This window comes from Marmota flaviventris, chromosome 11, assembly GCF_047511675.1.
Source record: "Marmota flaviventris isolate mMarFla1 chromosome 11, mMarFla1.hap1, whole genome shotgun sequence".
NCBI lineage: Eukaryota > Metazoa > Chordata > Mammalia > Rodentia > Sciuridae > Marmota > Marmota flaviventris.
This window is the reverse complement of record NC_092508.1, coordinates 46,587,271-46,599,969: the sequence shown is the minus strand read 5'-3', so window position 1 is coordinate 46,599,969 and position 12,699 is coordinate 46,587,271. Positions and strand designations below refer to the sequence as shown.

Genomic DNA, 12,699 nt, shown 5'->3' with positions numbered 1-12,699 from the left:
AACACAGACTCTGAAAGCTAGAAGATCCTGGAATAACATATTTCAAACACTGAAAGAAAATGGGTTCCAACCAAGAATTGTGTTTCCAGCGAAATTAAGCTTCAGGATGGAAGATGAAATTAAAACCTTCCACGATAAACAAAAGTTAAAAGAATTTGCAGCTAGAAAACCATCTCTTCAAAACATCCTTGGCAAAACATTACAGGAAGAGGAAATGGAAAATAACAATGAAAACCAACAGTGGGAGGTAGGACACTAAAGGGGGGAAAATAATCAAAGTGGAAAACAAACCATGTTTAGTAACATAAATAAACAAATATGGCTGGAAGAACAACCCATATCTCAATAATAACCCTAAATGTTAATGGCTTAAACTCACCAATTAAGAGACACAGGCTAGTAGAATGGATCACAAAACAAGACCCAACAATATGCTGCCTACAGGAGACGCATTTGATAGGAAAAGACATACATAGGCTGAAGGTGAAAGGTTGGGAAAAATCATATCACTCATATGGACTTCGGAAACAAGCAGGAGTATCCATACTCATATCAAATAAAATAGATTTTAAGCCAAAGTTAATCAAAAGGGATAAAGAGGGACACTACATACTGCTCAAGGGAACCATACACCAACAAGACATAACAATCATAAATATATATGCCCCAAACAATGGTGCAGCTATGTTCATCAAACAAACTCTTCTCAAGTTCAAGAGTCTAATAGACCACCATACAATAATCATGGGAGACTTCAACACACCTCTCTCACCACTGGACAGATCTTCCAAACAAAAGTTGAATAAGGAAACTATAGAACTCAATAACACAATTAATAACCTAGATTTAATTGACATATATAGAATATACCACCCAACATCAAACAGTTACACTTTTTTCTCAGCAGCACATGGATCCTTCTCAAAAATAGATCATATATTATGTCACAGGGAAACTCTTAGACAATACAAAGGAGTAGAGATAATACCATGCATCCTATCTGATCATAATGGAATGGAACTGAAAATCAACGATAAAAGAAGGAAGGAAAAAGAATATATCACTTGGAGAATGAACAATAGGTTACTGAATGATCAATGGGTTATAGAAGACATCAAGGAGGAAATTAAAAAATTCTTAGAGATTAATGAAAACACAGACACAACATATCGGAATCTATGGGACACATTGAAAGCAGTTCTAAGAGGAAAATTCATTGCTTGGAGTTCATTCCTTAAAAAAAGAAAAAACCAACAAATAAATGATCTCATACTTCATCTCAAAATCCTAGAAAAAGAAGAGCAAAACAACAGCAAAAGAAGTAGAAGGCAAGAAATAATTAAAATCAGAGCTGAAATCAATGAAATCGAAACAAAAGAAACAATTGAAAAAATTGACAAAACTAAAAGTTGGTTCTTTGAAAAAATAAACAAAATCGACAGACCCTTAGCAATGCTAGCGAAGAGAAGAAGAGAGAGAACTCAAATCACTAACATACGGGATGAAAGAGGCAATATCACAACAGACACTTCAGAAATACAGAAGATAATCAAAAATTATTTTGAATCCTTATACTCCAATAAATTAGAAGATAGTGAAGGCATAGATAAATTTCTTAAGTCATATGATCTGCCCAGATTGAGTCAGGAGGATATAGACAACCTAAACAGACCAATATCAATTGAGGAAATAGAAGAAACCATCAAAAGACTACCAACTAAGAAAAGCCCAGGACCGGATGGGTATACAGCAGAGTTTTACAAAACCTTTAAAGAGGAACTAATACCAATACTTTTCAAGCTACTTCGGGAAATAGAAAAAGAGGGAGAACTTCCAAATTCATTCTACGAGGCCAACATCACCCTGATACCTAAACCAGACAAAGACACTTCAAAGAAAGAAAACTACAGACCAATATCTCTAATGAACCTAGATGCAAAAATCCTCAATAAAATTCTGGCCACTCGGATACAAAGGCACATCAAAAAAATTGTGCACCATGATCAAGTAGGATTCATCCCTGGGATGCAAGGCTGGTTCAATATAAGGAAATCAATAAATGTTATTCACCACATCAATAGACTTAAAAATAAGAACCATATGATCATCTCGATAGATGCGGAAAAAGCATTCGACAAAGTACATCATCCCTTTATGTTCAAAACTCTAGAAAAACTAGGGATAACAGGAACATACCTCAATATTGTAAAAGCAATCTATGCTAAGCCTCAGGCTAGCATCATTCTGAATGGAGAAAAATTGAAGGCATTCCCTCTAAAATCTGGAACAAGACAGGGATGCCCTCTCTCACCACTTCTGTTCAACATAGTTCTCGAAACACTGGCCAGAGCAATTAGACAGACGAAAGAAATTAAAGGCATCAAAATAGGAAAAGAAGAACTTAAATTATCACTATTTGCAGATGACATGATTCTATACCTAGCAGACCCAAAAGGGTCTACAAAGAAACTATTAGAGCTAATAAATGAATTCAGCAAAGTGGCAGGATATAAAATCAACACGCATAAATCAAAGGCATTCCTGTATATCAGCGACAAATCCTCTGAAATGGAAATGAGGACAACCACTCCATTCACAATATCTTCAAAAAAAATAAAATACTTGGGAATCAACCTAACAAAAGAGGTGAAAGACTTATACAATGAAAACTACAGAACCCTAAAGAGAGAAATAGAAGAAGATCTTAGAAGATGGAAAAATATACCCTGTTCATGGATAGGCAGAACTAACATCATCAAAATGGCGATATTACCAAAAGTTCTCTATAGGTTTAATGCAATGCCAATCAAAATCCCAACGGCATTTCTTGTAGAAATAGAGAAAGCAATCATGAAATTCATATGGAAAAATAAAAGACCCAGAATAGCAAAAACAATGCTAAGCAGGAAGTGTGAATCAGGCGGTATAGCGATACCAGACTTCAAACTATATTACAGAGCAATAGTAACAAAAACAGCATGGTACTGGTACCAAAACAGGCGGGTGGACCAATGGTACAGAATAGAGGACACAGAAACCAATCCACAAAACTACAACTATCTTATATTTGATAAAGGGTCTAAAAGCATGCATTGGAGGAAGGATAGCATCTTCAACAAATGGTGCTGGGAAAACTGGAAATCCATATGCAACAAAATGAAACTGAATCCCTTTCTCTCGCCATGCACAAAAGTTAATTCAAAATGGATCAAGGAGCTTGATATCAAATCAGAGACGCGCTGTCTGATAGAAGAAAAAGTTGGCTACGATCTACAGTCGGTGGGGTCGGGTTCCAAATTCCTCAATAGGACACCCATAGCACAAAAGTTAATAACTAGAATCAACAAATGGGACTTACTCAAACTAAAAAGTTTTTTCTCAGCAAAAGATACAATAAGAGAGGTAAATAGAGAGCCTACATCCTGGGAACAAATCTTTACTCCTCACACTTCAGATAGAGCCCTAATATCCAGAGTATACAAAGAGCTCAAAAAATTAGACAATAAGAGAACAAACAACCCAATCAACAAATGGGCCAAGGACCTGAACAGACACTTCTCAGAGGAGGACATACAGTCAATCAACAAGTACATGAAAAAATGCTCACCATCTCTAGCAGTCAGAGAAATGCAAATCAAAACCACCCTAAGATACCATCTCACTCCAGTTAGATTGGCAGCCATTATGAAGTCAAACAACAACAAGTGCTGGCGAGGATGTGGGGAAAAGGGTACACTTGTACATTGCTGGTGGGACTGCAAATTGGTGCAGCCAATTTGGAAAGCAGTATGGAGATTTCTTGGAAAGCTGGGAATGGAGCCACCATTTGACCCAGCTATTCCCCTTCTCGGTCTATTCCCTAAAGACCTAAAAAGAGCATGCTACAGGGACACTGCTACATCGATGTTCATAGCAGCACAATTCACAATAGCTAGACTGTGGAACCAACCTAGATGCCCTTCAATGGATGAATGGATAAAAAAAATGTGGCATTTATACACAATGGAGTATTACTCTGCATTAAAAAATGACAAAATCATAGAATTTACAGGGAAATGGATGGCATTAGAGCAGATTATGCTAAGTGAAGCTAGCCAATCCCTAAAAAACAAATGTCAAATGTCTTCTTTGATATAAGGAGAGTAGCTAAGAACAGAGTAGGGTCGAAGAGCATGAGAAGAAGATTAACATTAAACAGGGATGAGAGGTGGGAGGGAAAGGGAGAGAGAAGGGAAAATGCATGGAAATGGAAGGAGACCCTCAGAGGTATACAAAAGTACATACAAGAGGAAGTGAGGGGAAGGGGAAAAATAATACAAGGGGGACAAACGAATGTCAGTAGAGGGGGCAGAGAGAGAAGAGGGGAGGGGAGGGGAGGGGAGGGGAGGGGAGGGGGGATAGTAGAGGATAGGAAAGACAGCAGAATACAACAGACACTAGTATGGCAAGATGTAAATCAATGGATGTGTAACTGACGTGATTCTGCAATCTGTATATGGGGTAAAAAGGGGAGCTCATAACCCACTTGAATCAAATTGTGAAATATGATATATCAAGAACTATGTAATGTTTTGAACAGCCAACAATAAAAAATTTAAAAAAAAAAAAAAAAAAAAAAAATAAAGTCATTTGGATTCTTGAAATCATATGTTGTGTACTCTGTATGCTGTGACCAACTTATATTATTTTCTTCAATTTCTTCACCACCCTGATAAACCAATTTTTATGAACAATATTTTCCTATTGCACTGAGAATGGGGTGATTGAGTGTTCTGATTAGAGATTCAGAATTGGGCATCATATGTGTACTAATGCAGTCTGGCTGGTAGCATTGCTGTCATTGGTAGTTCACCATTGTCTCGCTAATTCAAAGTGAGCATTTATCATGTTAAAGTCTAGAATCTTACACATTAAGAAGCTTTGTTAATTTTGCATTGCACTCTATGGAATTGGTCAGGATTTTACTCCTATCTTTACTAAATTCAAATTTGTCTGGGAAGATACCACAGGGAGTTCTAGGAGATCATTGTTCCCTGACTACTGGTTTTGGCATGTGATATAAATGCTATCCTTTGTAAATTTATTTTTTAGAAATTTAATTTACTTGGGTATTTTGGCTTATTACATGCAAAATAAAAAGAGATCATTTAATCTGAAAAATCTTAGTTATAATCACTTTTAATTTGAAGAGATGTTGATCTCCAAATGGTATTAGAATCTCACCCCATGTCCGCTGTAATTAATTGCAATTTTGGAAATAATAAAGGAACTTAAGAAGATTTCACTGAGGAAATGATGCTAAAGCTTGGCATCATTTAGCCTCATTTAAAGTTTAGAATCATTTAACAGCACTAGGGAGCAGGCACAAAGATAATTCAGGGTATGCTAGTGATTTTGATTTTATAAGAATTGTAATAGATTCTTAAAACTTTTAAAGAAAAAATGACAACATGAGATCTAATTCAATCTAAATGGTTGAAAATGTTCTGGATCCATTGCTTGGGAATTAAATGAAGGAAGTAGATTTACTAAGGCTACCTAGGACAAGACTGGTGGTAATTGCAGTACAGATGAATTTCAGTACGCTGGTTAAATTGGGAGTATTTCAAAAGGTCTAGGAAGAGGATTTTAGGGAGAAAAAAGGAGGGAAAGGCAATACAAATTATTCCTAAATTTCCTATAAATGCAACTGCATTTCTGGAAGTGTCATGGCTGAAGATAGGTCACTCTGAAAGAAAGCCAACTTGGATTTGGAGGAGGTAGATATTACAAATTTCTTTTGAACATGTTGATTTTGAGATACTTTTAAGATGATGTATTTCAAGAGACATAAAAAGATATATACCCTTTGACCAAGAAATTCCAAAACTCTGGAATGTAGCCTAAAATAATATTGCAAAATATGGGAAAAGTTATGGCTGAAAATGTCCATTGCAGTGTTTTTTATTAACTTATTACTGTAGATCTGAAAATTTTGTTTCAAAGTTGTCGCTTTGAGAAACTTTGTTTCCATTCTTTAGAAGAGATTTTTTAAATATTTTAGACAATTATAAAAAGATTTTCTACTCCAAACAAAGCATTAATTTAAGAAAACATTTTATAAGCTAACCATGCATTCAAGTGTATAGGCATAAAATTTTAATAAGCTCTTCATATGCAAATAATGTGACATATTAATTATGAAGTCAGTGACTGAGAATTGGCAGTTGTTTTGATCAAAAATCTTTCAGTAATTTGTAAAATACAGTATAGTAAATGTTAAATCTCTAAGAAATGTTTTCCAAATTTTAGTATAAAAACACTTTTCAACTTTGATATAATTTGATACAATTGCTCAATTAAATGTCATATTTTAAAAAGAATATAAATGTTTAATTGGTTTTATTGAAAGTAGGATTCTTTTTTAGTTTTAAATGGTGCCTAGATACTGCTATTGAAAGTATTCTTATATGGCTGATGTCAAAGATACTTAAGAAGGTATAAATTTATAAAACTGGTGATTCTGATGCAATCTCTACGTATTCTAATGTTGAGCCCAAGAGGTATAATCATTAATTGTTGGTTTTTTTATTCAATATAGTTCAAATAGCTGATAGACAAATGGTTTAAAGACTGCAGTTACATATACGTAAATAAATCCTACTATCTGATAATGTCTAAATTTGTCTTATTTTGATGTACTGCTACTCCAGATACACTTGTAGTTGCTAATGCTCCAATATCATCATTGATGTTTGTGATGATAAAGGGAGAAGAGAGAGAAAGAAGACAAGGAAGAAGGCTATAATGATGACAATGGCAATGAAGACACAGTGAAATACAGCTCCTGACTGTTCATCACACTCATTCTGTAATCACTAGTGGTGATCAAAATTATGAAGAATGTAGTAAAGGTATAATATAATACATGCACATAAAGGTATAGAAGTTGCCTTACTATAAACTTTAAAACCAATTGTTGATTTAAGAAATTGGTGCCATTGCACCTTTCCCCCTCAAAAGAAATACCAGTAAATTTGAAAGTATAATCTAACTATTTTAATGATGATTCCCCCAAACTAAAAAAAAATAAGTAAAGCATACTATGTTTAAATTATATTTTCAAGGGCTGGGGAAGTATCTCAGTGACAGAGTGTTTACCCAGCATGTGTGAGGCCCTGGGTTCAATCCCTGGTACCACAAAATAATAATAATAATAATAATAATAATAATAATAATAATAATAATAATATACTAGCTAAATTATATTCTCAATAATATATATAAACAGTAGTACCAGTATTCACACAAAATTCTGGTTGCTGTTCTACACATGTATACTGATAATAAAACTATCTGAGAAGCCGAGCAACTAAAGACCTATAACACTTGACAATTCTTAGGGCAAAATCCAGTTGCTTGTGACTCCCTTCACATTACTTCACTTGATTCTTATGTAACTAATCTTACTTTGTAAAATTAGGGTTAAGATATTTCATCAATCTCCCCTCTTTATATTTTACAAAGTCAAAATAAATCCAATTATTTTAACTGATCTTAAACATTCAGTTTTTTAAACATGACATCTATATTTTACATATTGTCACCATATGACATAAACATGCAAGACTTGCATTCACCTAAGACAATTGATAAATTATAAAATAATTTTTAATGTACTTACTTGAAATAAAAGAATATGCCAAGTGAGATAAGAAGTGATGCAATAGATAATCCATGTCCAATTATGGTCAGGTAAAACAAGTTCAGTGCAGTCTATGATTTATGTGAATAAAAAAATTAGATGGATATCAATATATATAAGCATATATATTCCTACAAGTGTAGAAGCTCAAATTCAATTGAATAGATTTTGTTCTTGAAAGCAGGTGATCTAATAGTCTGACAATGATTGCTTGCAAGCCAATAGATACATACATCTTGAATAAGGAATATCTATATAAATTTATCAAGTAACTTATCAAAATTTGTAAATGATATGCATCTTTATTTACGAAGCTAGAAACCATATTTAAATCTATAAAGTAATACTTCTATTGATTTAGGTCACATAGAACATGAAACTAGCATTTTATATTTAAAATCAAATGCTACTAGGCGATTTGATTTATTCAGACTTAAATGCCAGAAAAGCTTTCCCCACTGGGTCTCTTTTTTTTTTTTTCTTTGATAAATTTGAGGTTGAGAGGCAATTTTTAATATGGCAGCTTATGAGATATTTTGATCTATACAAACACTTTTAAAAAAATTTTCATGGTGTTTACTTTTTATTTTTTCTTCTTTTTCTGTTTTCCATTTACTTTAACCTACCATCTATATTTTATTCTTATGATTCTCTTCAAACACTTTTGGAATAAGCAGGGAGTACATGACCTAAATATAATGATAGGTGGCAGCTGTCGAGTGCTTACTATATTCTACTCTTCTAAGTGTTTTCCTTGCACTAAGTAAAGTCTTGTGAAAGCCATTAAGGGAAATCTATTGTCATCTAACTTTGTACTTTTGGGGACTGAGGCACAGAGACATTAAATGGCTTTCCCAAGGTCATTCAGCAGGCAAAGGGCAGAAAAAGAAAAGAGATATCAGGATTTACTGTTTATTCAGAGTGACAAGTTGTTTTTATACAAACATGCCAGTATAAATATATTTAGGCACTTTCTATAAAGTTTTTTATTATGACAAACTGGAATTAACTTTGATTTTAATACATAGTGTTCAAAGTGAGAGCCTAATCGAGGGTGGACTACCAGCCAGTCAGAAAAGGAAGGTCTCACTGAGGGACACAGGATTGCTTGAACCATGCTGGGCTTATCCTGTTTACTTACAATTTTTGAGGTAATTCTAGAATTTCTCCCCAAATGAGAACCCAACCCCCACATTTTTTTACACTTTTAAGGTATGTTTTCTTTGGAAAACTTGAAACCCCAATACTGAGACATTGACTTGTAAATACACTCTTACCTAACAGTACCACTTCCTCAGGGTAATGACAGAATCAATAATAATTCACTCCACAGGTATTTTTTTCACTGTTCTTCTCAAATTTTATTATGAAATGGCTTTATAATGCAACGGAACACTGACTAAAGTTTCTCCAATGTTCTATTAGACAATTGTTTAGACTGCCAGTGTGAATTTCAGTTCATGACCAGCACATACCTTCACTTTCTCGTGTGTATTAACATTACACTGGGTATAATTTGTCCAGGTTCGGTTGCTTGCTGGATGTCTGAACCAGTTTCCATCTTGGTCACAAATCTTTGTAACTTTTTCTTTAAAGTGGAATAGTAAAAAAAAGAAAGCAACAATTTAATTAACCTAGGGTTTATTAGATAGGTATCAAGGAGATTTGTATATAAGTTTCTGCTTTTACCTGAAGGATCAAAGTCCTGAAAGTAATCAGGACAGTGTTGCATTGACTCAGTTCCTGCTGCAACATCATTCCAGCATAGCCAGCCATCCCAGGTTCTGTTGCAGTAAATGCCTAAAAGGGGAAATACAATTGGAGATAACTAGTTCCTAGTTATACCCGAAGACATGAAGTCTCAAGCATGGTTTCTCACTGATGTGGAAAAAAGCTTATATACAGAAAATAAACATACATGAATTTCATAGCAATTATTTGCCTTTTTCAACAAGTAATTATAGGGAAAAACTAATTTCTAAAGGAGCTTTAGAAATAAGTGTGTTTGTGTGTATGTCTCTGTACCAGAAATTTTTAAAAAGTGTGAAATCAGAAAAACATACTATTTTAGAATTGTATTCTTGGGGAAAGTATTTCTTGAAGCAAACAAATGAATCTATTCAATATTTCTGCTTCACCATTTTAACTCTGAAAAGTATTTATTTAGGCCCTTCTTCCAAATCTAGCTTTTCCTTCCTTGTCTTTTCAAATGGAGCAGAATGCTTATTGATGTCACATTTCTCTCCATTGTGAAGAGGAAGAATCTCTTACATTAAAAATAAATAGATATTTTTAAAGACACAGAAAAATCAACTGGTCAATTTTCCAATGTTATAACACTATGTAATCCAAAAAAAGAGATTTTTTTTTAAATTGTCAGATAGAGGTGGTCCCCTGAATGCTGCATTAATTTTAACATTAACATGTTTGCACAGAAACATAAGATGTTTGCAAAGAGATCTTGGAATTAATCTAGCCCCCAAGAGAGTATAAAAATTCTGATATCCTGAATGTCTAAATGATAGCAATTTGTAAGAAAAGCCATTTGGATAATCAGAGTTCTCTCTTCTGTTATTTTTAAATAGTTTGCAACCATATAATACTAAGTGAATATATTTTATAGAATATAAAAATTTTTTATGTATAATTTTAGAAATCATCTCAAATGTGCCAATGTCACTGCTGTAGGAATCTATCTAATTAACTTCAATACTTTCAATATCTTTATAGCTTCAATACAGGAAGCATGAAAGGTCTAGAATTTTGTGGTGTTTGATGGCATCTGAGTAAGATATGAGTAAGTTTTTCAATGAGAAAGTTTCTGTGGCCAAATGGATTTTGAAAATACAAAGTTAGAAGAAAGACACTTCTTTATTCCAAGACTTTCTATTTTTCATGAATTTTTAATTCATGAAAGCACTAAGAAGATGTATTAGGCAGTGAACTTGAATTCATTATCTTTCATAATCAGATAATTTGTCATTGGCATATTTTAAAACATACTTTTTAGTGACAAATATAAAAAGAATATTGGTGCAGCTATAACATCCCAATACTTCTGCAAAGATTAATAAATTATGTTGTTCAGTTAAATTGAATTTAAAAGTTGCTCAACATGAAAAAATGCCTTTTTTCTTTTATAAGCAAATTAATTTGACAATTATAAATATTAATATTTTACTTTTAATATTTCATTCATATGTAAATACAATCTATTAGAACATTAGAATGTGGGGATCTTTGTTTCCCCTGATAGTTTTTAAAAAATTGGATCATCTAAATAGACTATATTTTGCTTTGTTCCACTGTGAGTTTCACATTTTATATTTTTGGAAATAACCCTTATGGCTGTCAGAAAAAAATATAAGGCCTGTTTTTGTTGTCTAATTATGGCAACTATATTTCTGTTACTTATCTTTATAGCTTCAGATCTAGACAAATGCCTGGTGCTTATTAGTCCCTCTGTGAGTTACCAAAACAATAAAAAAATATCCTAAAGGAAACAAGAGCACTTAAACTTCATTAAATTTGCTAGCAAATGTACTATGCAAAGCATGAGTATTATTAAAAAAAACACTTCTGTACTCATCATTTTATTATGCAAGTTATTATCAATCAGGTTGCAAAAAAAGACAAATTACATGAACTAAAGGTGAATTGTCATTGACTTGAGACTTATGTCATTGTATTAATATTAATACATATTTGATATTTTAAATATATTTAAACCATAAAAAGTGGTTCTAAAAAGATCACTCACATATTTTTATTAGATTTTTCTAAAAAAATGTATTGCAGGGCTGGGTTGTAGTTCAGTGGAAGAGCACTTGCCTCGCATGCATGAGGCAATGGGTTCAATCCTCACTGCCACATAAATAAATAAAATAAAGGTATTGTGTCTATCTGCAACTAAAAAGTTTTTTTTAAAAGAATGTATTACAAAAGTATTTTCATAAATAAATAGTTAAAAGTGCACATATACCAGAAAACAAGCAACAAACTCATTTCAATAATAGATGCAAAGAGCCCAGAATGACAAACAGGGAAATTTTTTTAAAAAATTTGTCAAATGCATTTAAAATTAAATAGTCATGGTTACCTTCTGCTTGTTGAATGGGGTCCTGCATAATTTTTTGATAACATTCATACTGAGCTGTCATGATTTTATTTCTAGTAACCCCCAAATGAATTAAGTCATCAGAGAGTTCTTCTTCAACTTCTGCTGTGACTAGAATCTAAGGAATTAAAACAACAACAATGTCAAAATTGTGAAAATATTTTTGTAGTATATAAAAGAGCAAGTACAGTGATGTTCTGAATGATAAACAGCCTCTCTGGGAGGAAACCCCCAATTTTAGTGTTAGTCACTTTCCTTGGAATTTATATTTCCACCATGTTCAGTTTCAAACAATCAAGATGGCACCAATGGCAGAGCTGGGAGGTAGAGTTGGCTATGTAGAGCCTGTGGTAGCTGACTGCAGGACAGCCTAAACATGTGTTCTGAAATATACACAGAGCTATATTCAAAATCCCTCCAATTTTACATGTTCTGTGAATGCCGGCAAGATATATTCCCCCTATCTCCCAAACTTCAGCTTCTTATTGTAAGAGAGGATAAAGAGCATCAATTTAATAGAAGGATGTACCTAGCACATGGAAAATATTCAATATTTGTTGCTAGTTGTTATATTTTTCACAATCAAACTAATGGAAAGTTAATTTATAATATTGGTAAATAGAGTTTTTAACTGAATATACATCAGTAAAAGACTTGAAGTATATATATATATATATATATATATATATATATATATATATATATATATATTATATAGACATATAGATATTTTTCCAATTTAGTAGAACTTTATTTAAAGAGACACTAAAAATAGTAAAACCTAACAAAGTGGAAATAATAATATTCTCTCACTGGGTGGCATCATTCAAGTTTCACCATTACTTGGCCACTGTTTCTCATTCACTCTTTCACTCTTTTTAAAATTCGTTGAGTTGTC

At 32.9% G+C, this 12,699-nt stretch overlaps 1 protein-coding gene across 2 annotated transcripts in view; it reads right to left on the bottom strand.

Moving 5' to 3' along the window:
* The window catches only part of Calcrl (calcitonin receptor like receptor), a 117,215-nt gene that overhangs the window by 40,593 nt on the left and 63,923 nt on the right, over positions 1-12,699 (bottom strand). For both annotated transcript variants that reach the window (XM_071619003.1, XM_027943978.2), the window contains 4 exons: positions 11,784-11,919; positions 9,374-9,484; positions 9,160-9,272; positions 7,664-7,755 (listed from right to left, as the gene is read on the bottom strand). In XM_071619003.1, the coding sequence (XP_071475104.1) occupies positions 7,664-7,755; positions 9,160-9,272; positions 9,374-9,484; positions 11,784-11,919 (452 nt within the window). The remainder of the gene's footprint in view (positions 1-7,663; positions 7,756-9,159; positions 9,273-9,373; positions 9,485-11,783; positions 11,920-12,699) is intronic.